General features: G+C 38.1%; 1 protein-coding gene across 4 annotated transcripts in view; it reads right to left on the bottom strand.

Annotated features, from left to right (window-relative positions):
• The window catches only part of CWF19L2 (CWF19 like cell cycle control factor 2), a 160,953-nt gene extending 144,463 nt beyond the window's left edge, over positions 1-16,490 (bottom strand). For 2 of the 4 annotated variants that reach the window (XR_007518146.1, XM_049889437.1), the window contains exons 1-3: positions 16,342-16,489; positions 8,020-8,130; positions 6,438-6,557 (exon numbers count right to left, since the gene is read on the bottom strand). Coding sequence is in view for 3 of the 4 variants with exons in the window: in XM_049889437.1 (XP_049745394.1) it covers positions 6,438-6,557; positions 8,020-8,130; positions 16,342-16,434 (324 nt within the window). In the remaining variant the exon portion in view is untranslated. Of the gene's footprint in view, positions 1-6,437; positions 6,558-8,019; positions 8,131-16,341 lie in introns of all 4 variants that reach the window. The other 2 variants (XM_049889435.1, XM_049889436.1) reach the window with 1 other exon arrangement.
• Positions 16,491-18,444: the final 1,954 nt, after the last annotated feature.

Below are 18,444 nucleotides of genomic sequence, written 5' to 3'. Positions count from 1 at the left end.
AGTCAGCTGCAAAAGGACATTATGCTGAGTGAAACTAGTCAGCTGCAAAAGGACAAATATTATATAAGACCACTATTAAAAGAACTCGAGAAATAGTTTAAACAGAGAAGAGAATATTCTTTGATGGTTACGAGTGGGGGGAAGGAGAGGAGGGAGAGCATTTTCACTAATTAGATAGTAGATAAGAAGTATTTTAGGTGAAGGGAAGGAAAACTCACAATACAGGAGAGGTCAGCACAACTGGACTAAATCAAAAGCAGTTTCTTCAATAAACTGAACACTTTGAAGGCCAGCATAGCAGGGGCAGGGGTTTGGGGACCATGGTTTCAGGGGACATCTAAGTCAACTGGCATAATAAAATCTATTAAGAAAACATTCTGCACCCCCTTTGGAGAGTGGCGTCTGAGGTCTTATATGCTAGCAAGTGGCCATCTAAGATGCATCAATTGGTCTCAACCCACCTGGAACAAAGGAGAATGAAGAACGCCAAAGACACAAGGTAATTATGAGCCCAAGAGGCAGAAAGGACCACATAAAGCAGAGACTACATTAATCTGAGACCAGAGGAACTGGATGGTGCCCAGCTGCAACCAAGGGAACACAACAGAGAACCCCTGAGGGAGCAGGAGAGCAATGGGATGCAGGCCTCAAATTCTCATAAAAAGACCAGACTTAATGGTCTGACTGAGACTAGAAGCACCCCAGAGGTCATGGTCCCCAGAACTTCTGTTAGCCCAAGACAGGAACCATTCCCAAATCCAACTCTTCAGACAGGGATTCAGCTGGACTACAGGACAGAATATGATACTGGGGAAGAATAAGCTTCTTGGATCAATTAGACACATGAGACTATGTTGGCATATCCTGTCTGAAGGGGAGATGAGAGGGTAGAGAGGGTTAGAAGCTGGCCGAATGGACAAGAAAAGAAAGAGTGGAGGGAAGGAGTGTGCTGTCTCATTAGGGGGAGAGCAATTAGGAGCATATAGCAAGGTGTTTATAAATTTTTGTATGAGTATCCCACTTGATTTGTAAACTTTCACTTAAAGCACAATAAAAATTAAAGAAAAAAAAAGAATTACATGATCATCTTAGCTGATGAAGAATAGGCATTTAATAAAATCCAGCAACCGTTCCTGATAAAAACTCTAGGCAACACAGTAACAGAAGGGAATATCCTCAACATAGTAAGGCAATTTATGCAAATCCAATGGCCAGCATTATTTTCAACAGAGAAAGATTGACAGCATTCCCCCTTGAGAACAGGAATGAGACAGGAATGTCCTTTACCGCCACTCCTTTTCAAATTTGCACTGGAAGTTCTAGCTAGAGAAGTACAGCAAGAAGGAGAGGTAAAGTGTATCCAAATAAAAAAGGAAGAAGTAAAACTATCCTTATTCACAGACAACATGATTCTATACACAGAAAATCCTAGATGCTCCACAAGGAAGTTACTGGAACTAGTAAAAGGGTTCAGCAAGTGGCAGCTTACAAGATCAACACACAAAAATCAATTGGGCTCTTCTACAGCAACAAAGAGGACTCTGAAAAGGAAATCAAGAAATCAGTATCATTTACAACAAACCTCAAAAGGTTAAAATATCTAGGAGTAAACCTAACTAGGGATGTAAAAGGTTTTTACAAGGAAAATTATAAAACATTACTGCAAGAAACTGAAAGATCTACATAAATGGAAAAACAATCCATACTCATGGATTGGAAGACTTAACACTGTTGAGAATGTCAATACCACCAAAAGTGATCTATAGGTATAATACAATTCCAATTCTAACAACATTCTTTAATGAAATGGAAAAACTAATCTCCAGCTTCTTATGGAAAGGAAAGAGGTCCCAAATAGCTAAAGCAACACTGAAGAAAATGAACAAAGAGGTCTCTCATTTCCTGATCTCAAAACTTACTATACAGCCTCAATTGTCAAAACAGCCTGGTACTAGTACAATGACAGACAAACCAACCAATGGAACAGAAGTGAGAACCCGAAGTAAATCCATTCATCTACAGGCAGCTGATCTTCAACAAAGGGTCAAAGTCCATTCAACGGGAAGGAAACAGTTCCTTCGACAAATGGTGCTGGTAAAATTGGATATTCACATGCAGAAAAATGAATCTGGATCTATACCTCACACCATGCACAAACACTAACTCAAAATGGCTCAAAGACATAAACGTTAAAGCTAAAGCAGTGAAGTACCTAGAAGAAAGCACAGGGTCATAACTAGGGGATGTAATCTTCAGCATAAATAGAAAATCAAAACCAAAAATATGTGAACAAAAGAAGATAAATTAGATAAGTAGGGCCTTCTAAAAACTAACTATCCTCATCAAAAGACTATACTAAGAGAGTAAAAAGAGAACCTATAGACTGGAAAAAAATCTTTGGCAAAGACATATGATAAGGGTCTAATCTCTATGATATATAGAAAATTTCAACATATCAACAACAAAATCAAACAATCCTATCAAAAAATGGGCAAAGGTCATGAACAGACACTTCATCAAAGAGGACACTCAGGCAGCCAATAAATACATGAAAAAATGCTCACGATAATTAGCCATTAAAAACCCACTGCCATCAAGTCAACTCTGACTCAAACTATGTCTTATAGGACATAGTAGAACTATCCCATAGTTTCCAAGGAGTGCCTTGTAGATTCAAACTACTGACCTTTTGGTTAGCAGCCATAGATAGCTCTGAACCACTATACCACCAGGGTTTCCCATTAGTCATTAGAGAGATACAAATCAAAACTATAATGAGATACCATCCCACCCCTGCAAAACTGTCAATGATCAAAAAAAAGAAAACAAATGCTGGTGAGGTTGTGGTGGAACTGGAACTCCTTCATACTGCTGATGGGAGTATAAAATGGTACAACCGCTATGGAAAACAAGATGGCGCCTCCTCAAAAAGCTAGAAATAGAAATACCTTATGACCCATGAATCCCACTCCTACGTATACAACCTAGAGAAATAAGAGCAATAACAAGAACAGACATATGCACATCTATGTTCACTGCAGCATTATTCACAATAGCAAAATGATGGAAACAACCTAGGGCCCATCAACAGATGAATGGATAAATAAATTGTGTGTACATACATACAAAGGGATACTACACAACTATAAAGAACAAGAAGTCCATGAAACATCTTACAGCATGAATGAATCTGGAGAACATTATGCTGAGTGAAATAAGTCAATCACAAAAAGACAAATGCTGTACGGCACCACTTTTATAAAAAATCAAGAATAGGTATACACACAGAAAGCAATGTTCTTTGATGGTTATGGGAAAAGCAATACCCAACATGGGTGAAGTCTGTACAACTTGTCCAAGGTAAATGAAGACTCTAAGAAGTACCTAAGAATAAGGGACAATTTTGGTAAATACTATAACAAACTTGCAACAATGACAAATAATAAAATATATATGTGGTTACATAGGTAGACATGTAGGTATACAGGGTACAGAAAGATACATGTAAGTATAGGAATATGCATGTATAGGTGTACCTACAGGCATATATGTATACATGATTAGGAGCAAGGTATATATACTCATACATATAATACAGCACATGGGGGCACAGTTAAGGAAACTTCCTAGGCATATCCAATCATCTCATGAGACTGAGTAACTGGGTTTGAAGGCTCAGGATCTTGGTCTCAGCAGATATTTAGGTCAACTGGCAAAACATAGTTCATAAAGATAATGTTCTACATCCTAGATTGGGGAGTAGCATATGGGGTCTTAAAAGACTGCAAGTGGCCATCTATGGGTCACAACTATGGACACAACTATGTGTCTCTTCCCATCAGGAGCAAAGGGGAGTGAAGGAAACCATAAAGTCAAGGAAGAAACTAGTCCACATGACTAACGGCCCACAAGAACTGTAGCCTCTTCTAGTCTGAGACCAGAAGAACTAGATGGTGCCTAGATACCACTGCCAATCATTCTGACAGGGGCACAAAGGTCCGTGTTAGAATGGGAGAAAAATGTAGACTGAAACTCAAATTTCTAAAAAAGGCCAGACTTACTGGGCTCATAGAGACTAAAGGAAGCCTCAGGACTATCACCCAAGATACCCTTTGAACTTGGAACTGAAGCCATTCCCAGTAGTCACCTTCCATCAAAATAATAGACTGGCTTATAAAATAAACAATATCATCTGTGAATACTGTGCTCCTTTAAATTAATCAACCACATGAGACCAATCGGTCATCATTTACCCTAAAACAAAGATGAGAAGCTAAGCAGAGGCAGGGAAGCTAGATCAATGAAAAGAGAACAAAAAGAATGGAAATAATGAGAATGTTGACACATGTGAAAATGTAACCAATGTCATGGAAAAAGCTGTATAAAAATTGTTAAACGGGAACCTAATTTGCTATGTAAACTTTCACCTAAAACACAAATATTAACAAAACTTACTGGACCTACAAGAAGCAGTGAAACGTAACCCATCGATAGGAGAATAATTAGTCAATAGAAACAACAAGAAACAAGGGATGATAGAATAGCAAACAAGAAGACAGCTATTACAAATATGTTCAAGGAAAGGGGAACATCAATGTAATGAGATAAATTGAAGATATAAAAAATGACCCAAATAAAACTCGTAACAAAAATTGTAATATCTGAAATGATAATTTTGCTGGAAAGGGATAAAAGCAGATTAGATACTGTAAAAGAAAAGGTCAGTGAGTCTAATCTTAAAGACAGTAATAAAAGCTATTCACACTGATGCATAGAAAGGAAAAAACCTAGAAAGAAAGTAGACAGAGGCTTAGCAATTTGTGGGACAATATTAAGCAGGCAAACAAAAGAAGACAGAAAAAAACATTTGACAAAACAACGGCTACAGAGTTTTAAAGTTGATGGAGATTTTAAACTCAAATCAAAGAAGCACAATGAACTCAAGGAAGAATTAAAAAAAACACAACACATCCAAGTGATTCGCTAAAAAACGATAAAAAAAAAACTTTAAAAGCATCCAGAGTAAAAACGCATATTACATATGGAAGAAAAAAAGATAAGAATGGCTACAGAATTCCCAGGAACAATGTAAACCAGAAGACATTGGAATGGAATAACATTTAAAGTACAGAATGAAAACGAACCATAAACCTGAAATTCTGTGTCTAGCAAAAATACTGTTAAAAAAACAAAGAGCACTTTGTAATATCAAACCAATCCAGGGAAATCTCAGCTTTCCCTCCTGGTCAGTTCAGACCCCTTTCTCTCTCATCCCCATCCACCTGGGGCCAGGTCAGCAGGTACCGGTTCCTTCTCTATTTCTAGTCCCTTTTCTACTTCTTAGGTTCGGTAATCCAATGGAACAACTCCCAAGCTGCAGGGAAAGGGCTATATTTAATACAGAAGGAAAAAGGATACAAACAAGAAGGATGAAGTCCGGGAGGGGTCTTCAGCACAGAGCTTCCATATCCTCAGGGGTTTACCCTCCAGAGAACAGAATGTTTGCACTCTCTCCAACCTGGAAGCCCCAGTGAGCCTCCGTCTTCGAAGGCATTTACTGGCCTTACCACGTGGCCTCTTGAGGCTTAGTCGCCATCGGCCCCCAGGTGATCCTTCTTAGTTGGTAGGCCTCCACTCTTTGGCCTCAGGTGTAGTCCTGCTCTAGGGAACCAGGACCAAAAAGGGCCAAACTGTTCACTGCAAAGGAGTTTCACACCTCGCAAACACACACCCCTATCTTCCTGAAAACAAATATGAAGGATTTGATCTGCTTTCCTCTCTTCTGGGAGTTCTTTAATCCCAGAACTGGCCAGAAACACAGGAGACCCAGCTACCTTCTTCGTTTTTTCCTAAAAGTACATAAACACATAATAGAAGTAACAAACTCTCAAATGTCTTCAAACTCTTTTCCCTTATGTTCACAATGCTGCTCTTCCCTACTTCTCCTTCTAATTTTCTAACTACTTCTTTTTAATGTCCTTTACTTCCTGTCAGGCTCTTTAGTGTCAGCGTTTTTTCTTTTCAATTTCCTTAGGCATTTCATCCAGTCTAATGGCTTCAACTAGCAATGATTTCCAAACCATATCCCTATACTTTTGCCTTTCTCTAGAACCCAAAATCCATATTTCCATTATTTCTTGGCACCTCCAAGTGTCCCAGTTATTTTCATACACCTAGTAATTTTTTTTTTTAAGTTCCCATATATTATCCCATGGAAACCCTGTTGGCATAGTGGTTAAGTGCTACGGCTGTTAACCAAAGGGTTTGCAGTTTGAATCCACCAGGTACTCCTTGGAAACTCTATGGGGCAGTTCTACTCTGTCCTATAGGGTCGCTATGAGTCGGAATTGACTCGACGGCACTGAGTTTGGTTATGTTATCCCATTAAATAAAATATTCTCAAAGAGCTGCTTTGCTTAGTTTTACTACATACTTACTGATGAACTAGCAGCTGACTCATTTTTTTCATATTTCTGTCTCTTGCTCTTTTTCTTCTTTTCTTTCTTTACCTTTTTTGAATGCTTATCTTTTTTCTTCTTTTTCTTCGCAGAGTGTTCCTATAAGTAATTTTTGAACAGGTAAAAAAGGAATTTAGTTTCCATCTTATTTGAAAAGTAAGCATTTTGAGGGGAAAAAAAAATTCACCTTCCAAAGAACTTCAAATGTTTAATAAAATGAGACAGGAATATGAGTAACTAAATAAAATCTTCCAAAGAAACCTATGGTGTGATTAACTACTTTTGTGTGCCCTTTCTAGCCATGGTCTTATAACTCCCACCCAGGTGGACGGGTGGAGCAGTGTGATAGGTTAATTGTGGTCCACCAAGGGGATTGGTCAGTTTTGCCCTAAAAGAGAGCCAGTTCCAAAGCTGAAAGGAGGATCCTACCACCACCAAGGACGAACACAGGCAGTGAGCCCGTCTGTTGGACCCGGGATCCCTGCACTGAGAAGCTCCTGGAAACAGGAAGGGGGTGGGGAGGGAAAGGGAGAGAAAGCTATAATCCTGAAGACAGTGAGAAGTAGTAGCAGGAGAGACCCAGAAGCAGGAGACCACGTGGTGGGTTTCCCAGCCCATGGAGAGAGAAAGCTGAGTACCTCTGGGGAGAGGCCTAGGGCCATGGAGAGGCGTGCCTGTGAGCACGGTTGGGAAGAGGCTGTCCTGATGGAAGAACTGTACCCTGAGTATTCCTGAGCCTGAACTGTAACTGTTACATCCCTAATAAACCCCATAATCTTGAGCACAATCTGTGAGTTCTGTGTGGCCGCTGCAATGAATTATCGAACCCAGCAGAGAAGTAAAGAGTGCTATGCGAGAGAGGGGTGGTGACAGAATTAGTAAAGATGGCGGAGAGAAGAGGCTTGTCTGGCCTCCACCTCATGGAAGTCAGCCTTACACTGTTGATCTTGGTTCTCCTTGCCCCTCGTCGGGTTGGAGGGGGTCAGACACTGCCTCCATGCTGTTTTCACAAAACCTTAATATGCATCTATAATATGTATAATACCAATAAATTATATGGTTAGGGTTTCTTACCATAAGTATATTACAGAAGTTTCAGTTTATATTTATTTGTAGATTCATTTGACAGATATAAGAAAATAAACAGGTATTTTAAGAAGTATACAAATACGTGTGTGTGTGTGTGTATTCATCTGTAACCTCAAAGGGATTTATGGGAGATTATTAGGCCATATAAAATATAACAAAATAGCATAAATTAAAATTGTGGGGAAGTAAGAGCTGAGACAGAAAGAACACAGCATAGTTTCAAATGCATAATTTTTTAGATCTAATTTGCTAAACTTGCTACAAGTGAGGCAGAAATTTGAATCTCAGCCTTTTATCAGCTAACGCAAGTAGCAAGATCTTTCCACTGTCATAACATCCAAAATATTAAAATATATGATATTCATTCTGTAACTAACGAAACTATTCTATGAAGTTGCTCTTCCAATATTAACTTGAATAAGTACAAAAAAGGACAGATTTGCTCATAACATGAAAACATGTTAGCATTCACCTGTGAGAACTGCTCAATTCGCTCGCTCACATCAGGCAGCATCCATGTATCCTCACCCCGAAGTCGCTTAAGTTCTTTAAGCCTTTCTTCTTTTTCAAAATTGTCTTTAGCCTAAACACGGAAGAAGAAAATTAACAGCTCATCCAAATGCTTTTCACAAAAAAAAGGAAACAAAAACCTCTCCTACTTTTATAACAAGTACTGTCTCATTAATGAATTTTCTATTTCTTGCCATGATTTACTTCTGACTAAGGTTTTTTTTTTTTTTTTTAATGTATAGAAAAGATTAAAAATCTTTTCCTTTCGCGTTACCAATCTCTAGTGAACTGTGCCACCAATCAGGGATGAAATATCCTGGGACCTATTCTAGACCCTCCCCTCTCCCTAAACTCCCACCCACAGATACGACTTCAAATCCTTTCATCTTCACCATTTCCACTGTTACTGCCTTAGACTTTGGAACAGGAGACTAATTTTCATGCCTTCAATGTGCAACACTCATGCTCCTCTCCCTTCCCAGCCCCCTAAAAATTGCTTCAGGAAGAATTCTCTTTCTAAAACCCAAGTAATCATATTGCTAATTTTAATCAACCTTCAACAATTATCAACTAAAACAAGTTTTTCCTAGGTTTTTCCCTGCCCTCTCACTATCTCCCCCAAACTGCAAAGCTGCAGTTGGTGCTTCTCAAGCTCTATGCATCTCTCTCCTATAAAATTTATCATAGTTATATTCTAAATTTCTCTTTGCTTGCCTATATGCTCTCTGAAGGTAGAGTACTACATCTCTCATTGCCATTTCCCCAAGAGGCCTTCACACAGAAGTGCTTCAATGAATGCTTGCTGAAATAAAAACTGAATGATACAAAAAACCTAGTGGGGTATTTATTTATCACAGCATTATTTACGGTAATGAAAAAATAAAAATAATCCACTGGTTAACAATAATATAAGGATAAATGCGACATATCCATGAGATGAAAGAGTATGAAGCAATAAAAAACTGGCTTTCAAAAGGTATTTAATGCATGGGAAGCTGTTCACGAAAGAAATGACAAAGCAGAATGGACCATATCTGGGTACAATCTCAATTTGTTGAGAGAACATGAGGATTTAAATTTGTGTGTGGGCATATTTAAAGAAAAAAAAAAACAGAAGTAAAGTGTTAATATTATCTCTGAATGACAGGTTTAAGATTTGTTTATCTTCTTTACACCTCTATACATTTGGCAATTTTCTATAACAAAAAAGAAAAATAAATTTTTCAAAAGTGTTATTTTCAAAGTATATGTGTAAAAATACACGCACGTACACGCATGTGTATGAACATGATCCTAGCTGTTGCCTCCCTGGGCCTCAGCTATCTCATCTGTGAAATGGCAAGGATGGATCAAATGATCTCTACTGGTGAACATATAATGCATTTTGCCCAGCCGACCCATTTGATTTTTTCCCTGCATAATTATTAATAGCACCCTTTTTCACTCCCAAGTGTCCCACGAGTTTAAATGATTAAATTATACGGCCATCCTACTTAAATAACATGATGAAATCTGTGGGGAAAAGCGAGCACTATGATATTCTTTCCTTTGCAGAACTAGAAATAAGGAGGGAAGACCCAAAGGTGGGATTCTGAAGTATCAAAAGTCAGGGGAATGGATTATGAAGACATAGTCAGCTACAAAAAAAGCCTCATATTTCCATTCTTGCATTAATGGGCACAAATATTTCCCAAATAATTATGTGAATGACAGGAATCTTTATACATTTTTACCAAGTAAAAATCTTAAAATGTAAAGGAAGCAACACAAGTGACTGATTTTGTTCTTGGAGAAGTTTTTAACCACCATAAAATGTACACATTTTATGCAAGTGAGGTAAGTAAGGAACAGCTCTGCCATGGTACCTAAACAACTTTGCATGTATCCACATATGCCACGTAGGCAAGGGTAAACCAACCTTAGCTGATCTAAATCTTAATAGAAAGGTCCTCCTTGAACAAAAGAACATGGGAGGCTAGTGAGGAACTGCTTCTAAGCCATTTCCCACTTGCCTCCAATCTTCTTGGGCAGGTTATAATTTCTCATCATCTCCCGGGTTCTGATGAGCTATGAGTCTTTCTGTCTCGCCCTCCTAAGAGTACACCTGCAAGCTATAAAACTACTTAGCTGCAAGGCTGGCTCCTCAGCAACAGGGTGTCCCATCATCTGTGTGCAGCCATTTGGCCCCTTTTGTTTCAGGGTCATTCTATGGACAAGGGGCACTGAGAGCTGACACTTAAGCTACTCTTGTTTTTGCTGTCTATGTAAGTAATAACCTGTCTGAATCTAACACGGATTCATTTTTTCTTTACTGGCCAAATCTGTCAACTTTGCCTTGACAAGATTTTAAAACATATAATAACCATAAACATTAGCCATCTGAAGAAATACTATATACTGACATCTTCTCCATAAAACCTTCCCAGATTCTCCTTCTACAGAGCTTCTAAAGCTGACACAAAGTCTATGGCCCTTATTAAAAATGTTAACATTTGATTCAGAAGCCATTTAAAAAAAATTTATCTTTAACACTAGTTTTTAAAAGGAGCATCAAAACTTCTCAAGTGAATGTTACAACGTTGATAAGAGCTTCCTTATTATATCAGACACTAGTAATTGACTGAAAAGCCAAAAAAAAAAGAAACATGCATAAAAGCTACAGAAGGAACACAAGGAACTCAGTCAGAAAACATTCAAAGAGTAGATGGAAGTACGAAATATGAAACCAAAGTGGGAATCTTCCCCCCCTTCCTGGAAGAGTTATTAGAGAAAAATAAGCAAATAATCAAAATATCCAAGGAAAGAGCTCTAGCTTAAAATCTGGCCCAAAGAGTAATATTAGTGTTACCTTAAAATACTGCATACTCAGCCAGTAAGAGAAATGAAGTCTTGATCCATGCTACAATATGGATGGAGGTTGAAAACACTATGCTGAGTGAAATAAGTCAATCACAAAAGGGCAAATATTGTATAATCTCACTTGTATAAATAGACAATAACGGGCAAATATATAGAGACCAAAGTTTATTAGTGGTTAGTAGGGTTGGGAAGGAGGGGGAAATGGAGGGTTACCGCTTATGGAGTACTGACTATCAGTTAATGGTGATGGAAAAATTGCATTGATTAATGGTAGGGTTGCACAGCCGATTAATGTAATTGCTGTCAATAAGTTGTACACCTGTAAACAGTTCAATTGGCAAAAGTTGCAAGACAGATATATTGACAACAATGACAAAAAAAAAAAAAAAAAAGAGTAGCTGCCGAGGCTGCTTACGTACAACCAAATACCTCATGGAATTCAGTTCCTTGGTTTGAAGGTTTAGGGTCATGGTTTCATGGGGCATCCCAGTTAATTGTCCTAATAGCATATTTAGTGCTTCTGTTCTACTGCCCAGTTCATTACATAGTGCTTGGGTCTTTTAAAAGCTTGCAAGTGGCCATCCAAGGCACAACAATTGATTTCTATTCACCTGGAGGAGCAAAGAAAGGAGGAGAATGAAGAAGAGGATACGGAATGTGTGGCTAATTGCCTCCATAAACAACTGCTCCTTTGCCATGAAACCAGAGAAACTGGATGGTACCCAGCTACCACCATTACTGAACATGTGATCAAAGATTCTATAGAAGAATCCTGATTAAAAGGGGGAAAATGCAGAACAGAATTTCAAATTCACTGGACTCTATCTAGGCTTTCTGGAGCCATGGAAGCTGGATGAACCCCTGAAACTACTGCCCTGAGATAATCTTTAAACCTTAAACCAAAAATATCCCCTGAAGTCTTCTTGAAACCAAACAATAGTTTAGCTTAACTGGTAAAGAATGCCGCCTTGAAAATTATGCTCTTTTAAGATCTATCTATATGACAAGATCAACTCAAAAGATTATACAGGAAACTTAGGGGTTAGCAAATTTATGTTAATGGGGAAAGAACAACCCAGAAAAGGAGAGTAAGGATGGTTGCACAACTGGTAGAATGTAATCAGTGTCATTGAATTGTATACGTAGAAACTGTTGAACTGTTATACATTCTGCTGTGTATATTCTAAACAAAAAAAAATAAATTATATTAAAAATGGTATTATTATAAAAGTTTGCTAATATACCATGATGTCGTAAGTGTTGGATAATTTTCTTATACACTGATGATGACCTAGCAAACCAATCCTTGGGCAGTGCAAACAGTGAAAATACTTGGCTGCTAACCCAAAGACTGGAGGTTCGACTCTATCCAGAGATGCCTCAGAAGAAAGGTCTGGCAATCTACTTCCAAAAAAATCGGCCATTAAAAACCCTAGGAACACAGTTCTACTCTGACACAAATTTGGTCGTCATTTGTCAGAACTGACTTTGTTCGGCAACCTGATTATACCCATCAAAATTATTTAAGAACATACTTTCTGACCCAGTAAATCCACTTTGAGACATTTACCTAATATGTATATATATGTAACTGACAATATGTACAAATGACCATATATGAAGTCATTCATTGCATCAATAATAGTTCAGAATTATAAAACAAAAATGCTCACACATATGCAAATATTATCTGAGTTAGACTGGCTAAATAAATTATGGTACCTCCATAATACAGACTATTATGCAGCTGTAGAAAAAAAGAAAAAAGCTCTGTATCTCTGTATGCACTGTTGAGGATCAGCCACCAAACATACTATTAGAAGAAAATACCAAGGATCAAAATAGTGCACACAGTATTCTATGATTTGTACAAAAAGTGGGGAGGGCAGCAGACAACCATTATTAACATATTTGCTTATACAGGCATATGAAATAAAACATTCCTGGAAGGGTAGCTAAGGAATTGATAGCATTGCTTATCTTCAGGGAAAGAAAATGAGTAGCCAAAGTCGAAAATGGGAAAGACTTGTCATTGTTTACCCTTTCCTACCTTTTGAATTTTGAACAGTGTGAAACTATTACCTACTCAAAATTATATAAATAAATGTAAATTTATAAAATGTATCATTTTATTCTATATATCCAAGAACTTATTACATACACAAAATGGCACAGAAATCAGGAAAATTTCTATACACTCTTATCAAAATAAAATTTTCACAAAGTTAGAAACAGAATTCTCACACTAATACATAGTGAGCACATACTATGTATATTATCAGTGAGAGAACCAGCAAGATGACCAAGCTAGTTCAAAAAGATGTAAGAAACATATCTATACATAGAAGAAAATAGGATGCTGGAATAAGATTGCTAAATTAGACTCAAAACTGTCCAAAGGGCAAAAGAACACATAACCTTTGAAGTTATATTCCCTACCTCTCTACTAATCAGGAACCAACACATTATACCAGTGTTCTACAAGATCTAACTTCATAGTTTCAGCTCAAATCCATCAAAGTCATGTTTCTCTAGTCAGATGACCATGAGGCAGGTTGCTTAGACAACTCTCTACTACAATATTTTTTTTAATAATTTTTATTGTGCTTTAAGTGAAAGTTTACAAATCAAGTCAGTCTCTCACACAAAAACCCATATACACCTTGCTACACACTCCCAATTACTCTCTCCCTCCACACTCTCTTTTCGTGTCCATTTCATCACCTTCTAACCCCCTCCACCCTCTCATCTCCCCTCCAGGCAGGAGATGCCAACATAGTCTCAAGTGTCCACCTGATCCAAGAAGCTCACTCCTCACCAGCATCCCTCTCCAACCCATTGTCCAGTCCAATCCATGTCTGAAGAGCTGGCTTCGGGAATGGCTCCTGTCCTGGGCCAATAGAAGATCTGGGTGCCATGATCACCCGGGTCCTTCTAGTCTCAGTCTTTTTATGAGAATTTGGGGTCTGCATCCCACTGCTCTTCTGCTCCCTCAGAGGTTCTCTGTTGTGTTCCCTGTCAGGGCAGTCATTGGATGTAGCCAGGCACCATCTAGTTCTTCAGGTCTCAGGATGATGTAGTCTATGGTTCATGTGGCCCCTTCTGTCTCTTAGGCTCGTAATCGCCTTGTGTCCTTGGTGTTCTTCATTCTCCTTTGATCCAGGTGGGTTGAGACCAATGAATGCATCTTAGATGGCTGCTTGCCAGCATTTAAGACTCCAGACACCACTCTTCAAAGTGGGATGCAGAATGTTTTCTTAATAGATTTTATTATGCCAATTGACTTAGATGTCCCCTGAAACCATGGTCCCCAGACCCCTGCCCCTGCTTCGCTGGCCTTCGAAGCATTCAGTTTACTCAGGAAACTTCTTTGCTTTTGGTTTAGTCCCATTGTGCTGACCTCCCCTGTATTGTGTGCTGTCTCTCCCTTCACCTGAAGTAGTTCTCATCTACTATCTAGTGAATGCCCCTCTCCCACCCTCCTCCCTCCCTCCCCCCTCTCGTAACTTTTTACAAAAGAACGTTTTCTTCTCAGTTTAAACTATTTCTCAAGTTCTTATAATAGTGGTTTTCTACAATATTTGTCCTTTTGCAACTGACTAATTTCACTCAGCATAATGCCTTCCAGGTTCCTCCATGTTGTATGTCTCACAGATTCCTCACTGTTCTTTACCGATGCGTAGTATTCCATTGCGTGAACATACCATAATTGATTTATCCATTCATGTGTTGATGGGCACCTTGGTTGCTTCCATGTTTTTGCTATTGTAAACAGTGCTGCAATAAACATGGGTGTACATATATCTGTTCGCGTAAAGGCTCTTATTTCTCTAGGACATAGTCCAAGGAGTGGGATTGCTGGATCGTATAGCAGTTCTATTTCTAGCTTTATAAGGAAGCGCCAAATCGATTTCCAAATCAACTACAATATTAAGGGAAGCATAGTCATGTTTTGCCTTATTTCCAAGTTTTGGATATTTTTTTCTTCAAATATCAAAGAGTAAACTGGAAGTTTTCTTCCAGCATTTGGGAGTGAGGATCATTTTATTCCTCACAGCAAAAGTAAGAAAACTCAAATAAAAATGAAAATGAATTACAATAAAAATTTTTAAAACCACTTAAGGAACTAATATGAATGGTAATGTTGCAAACAAATATCAGTTCTCAAGGTAATTCTAGTCTGTATGCAAATAAATGAGTAAATAATATTCATAGCTCCTGTTCAACAATGTAATCTTTTACTAATAGTCTTTTATCTTTTCCTAATAGTCATATCAGAACTATGTTACCACTTATTTTTCCACAAATAAATCTTTCTCCCTTACCCCACGATAATATTGAACAAGCTTCAGCAAATTACAGAAAACACTTACATTTGAATAGCATTAAGTAAACTCTTTCACAAGAATAAATAAGAGCAAATAAGGCTGAGTTTGCAGATAAGGGTTACAGAAACAATGAGGATTTAAAAGCATGCTTACAAACCCTACTTCCCTCGAAAAACTGCTTGAAAATACCAGAATCAAGGTTGAAGAATACTTACTATACATACATAATACTTATACTAAAGTCAGGGAGCAATACAGACCTTGCGCTTGTCTAAGACTAACTGCCTACTCTCCCACTTTAAGATCTGGCTGTAGTCATTATACCCTCTCATTCCTGCATCCTCTACCTTTCCTTCTGTACTGGATCCTTTCATTTGCATTTAAACTCGTTTAAAATTCTCCCATCATAAAACAAACAAAACCGTGTACTTTCACTTGTACCCTACCTTGCTCTCCAGCTATTAACTTTTCCCATTTGTTACCAAACATCTTGAATAGCTTGTTAGACAATTTAATAGAGTTTACTTGCTCCATTCTTTGTATCTTACCTCTATGCATCTCAGTCTAAATGAGGAATACAAAGTTTCTCAATCTTTTTCCAGGGACTAAATTTTCTGGGTCTCCACTGTCAACCCTTGTTTGGATCAGTAAAGGCTTGCAATGAGCCTGAAACTGATACCAAAAGGAAGACACGAGAATAAAATGGTCAAACACATTCTTTACAACTGTTCTTCAAAATGAAAATTTTAGTTTCAGATACAACATGAGCAAGGACTAAGGCTGTAAGGCACTACGGCAGAGTCCCTACAAGTGCGCAGTCCAGGAGACAGAAAAGACGGGATGATTTAAAAGGCAAGGAAACTCAGAGGAAAAGGAACAACGCTCCCTGAATACAGGGAAAGAACAAAGGAGCCAGCCAGAGCGTTTGGAAGGCGGGGAACAGCCAAGAGCTTGGGGGTATCCTCAAAAGAGACCCCACCCAGAAAAGGTAAGGTACTTAAGTGTGTGCCGGGATGAGGGAAGCTGGAGTGCCTAGCTGTCGGGAACCCTCCACTCCCACAACTTAAAGGGTTTCAAAAGCTCCAAAATAGACGTACCTGGCGCAACACTTCGGCCCTAGCAATCCGGGTCTGTTCTTTACGCTCTTCGATACTCTTCGCACTTTCAAATCTACCACTAGCAGCCGCCATAGTTGTTGCCGTCGTAAAGTTAGGAAGCCATCACGAAATCCTAATTTACGACTGTCGTAAATTAATAGACAAACCAGAATCTCCAACGAGGGGAAGGAGAGGCGCTGTTTCACCTACGGAGCATGCGCTGCTGTGAGGTGCGTAAACGTCAGAATTACAAGTTCCACGTTTTAGAGACGTGAAGACTAAGTGAAGTGTTACCCTCTGTTCGTGTACTGGATTCGCCCTGAGCAGGTTTAGTGTCAATATACGTTTGTTACGCTCTGTGCACTATACTGACGGCTTTCTCGTGTTTCCTCGAAAATCACCACTAAGTCAGAAGTTCATAGAGGTTAAATTAAAAAAAAAAAAAAAAAGTTGCTGTCCAGTCGATTCCAAATAATACCGACCCTACAGGATAGAGTAGAACCGTCCCATAGGGTTTCCAGGGAGCACCTAATAGATTCGAACTGCAGACCATCTTACGTTAGCAGCCGTAGCTCTTAACCACTAGCCACCAGGGTCTCCAATTAAGTACCCTTCTCGCGATAGGAGATTTCGGGTGCTGGGGGGAATGAGAAGAAAGAAGGCTGGCGGGGAAAGCAGAAGCAGGCAGGAAGGGCGAAATTGGTTTGATTCGGTATTTTGCTTTGGTTAATTTTTTTTTTTTTTAATATATGAAATAGTGATGTGATTTTGCATTGTACTTCACCCGTGCTTACTTTAATTTTTAGAAGTTTTTCATATTGGTCCCATCTTAATTGTTCATCTCATCCATCCAGGCTTTTTTCATTGCAACGTGCCGTTACCTGTGCGTGTGTTTTGTTGTTTTATGTTTGTCTCTCCCAAACATAAAAAATTTAAGTTCCATTTTGAAATAAAATCAAGTGCTTTGACAATACAAAGCACTGAGCTTACATTTTAATCATATACAAAGAAATCTGTAAAATATAAGCTAAATATCTTAAAGACACAAAATAATTAACATAAGTGGGGTTGAGGTAAATATTCTTTCTTTTCAGGTTTCATAAAATTGCATTTGTTTGCAAGAAGCTTTCCCCAGAGTTTGTTTTACCATTTAGTGAAAATCTTAACCTTGAGCATGTGGTTTACTTGTTTGATATACAAAATAAAATTTACTCATTGTATTTTTGCTACAGAAGATTGAATTTTAATTTACTAATTGACCTTGTAATATTTAACCCACTGACCGTGACATACTAATGTTGTCATAATTCTTTCAACCAGCATTGAAGTCTTTTCAGATTTTCCTGGGATTAAGAAAAACATTCCTCTCTCCCCTGCATCAGTTATGGAGCAACTAAAAATAAATGGTGGTTATTGCAGAAACACGTGCAAAATTACATGAAGAAAACTTTATAGTCCTATTTATGCCACAAAAGAAGACTCGAACAAATGGAGAGGTATATTATGTGATTGATGAAAGAGACTATAAATATGATAAATCCTCCATAAATTAATTTGTAAACATAATGCAGTGCCAATAAAATTACCAACAAAAATTTTGGAGTTGGGGTAGGAAGCGACAAGATGATACAGGGGGTAGGGGGGCAGAAAGCAAGTTGTTTTGATTATGTTTGCATTTGGCCACACCTACTAGAAATCTAATCTTGTGATTTAATCAAATAAGGGGTAATGTAATAAGGAACCTAAAGGTGGTTGGTGAAGTTTTTATTCATATATGAAAGCATTTTTAAAATGGAAATCGAGAAATAAAGTTACTATACCAATGGGAATCCCTTTTTTAAATTCCAATACATTCTGCTCAGTTTTTTTCCTAAGTGACTACCAATTTATCATGAGCAGTATATGACAGAAGCTATTTCCTCAGCTCTCTGCTGATATTGTGTATTATCTCTAAGTTTTTGCCAAATGTATGTATCAAATTAAGATGCTATATTACCGTTATTTCACTTTGTATTTTCCTGATTACTTTTGAGGTTAAGAACCTTTCCGTATGCTTATTTCTCTACATATTTATTAATTGCCTCTTAGAGCTTATTTTAATAA

The sequence above is a fragment of the Elephas maximus genome, chromosome 7 (assembly GCF_024166365.1).
Source record: "Elephas maximus indicus isolate mEleMax1 chromosome 7, mEleMax1 primary haplotype, whole genome shotgun sequence".
NCBI classification, from domain to species: Eukaryota; Metazoa; Chordata; class Mammalia; order Proboscidea; family Elephantidae; genus Elephas; species Elephas maximus.
This window is presented reverse-complemented; position numbering and strand designations above follow the sequence as displayed.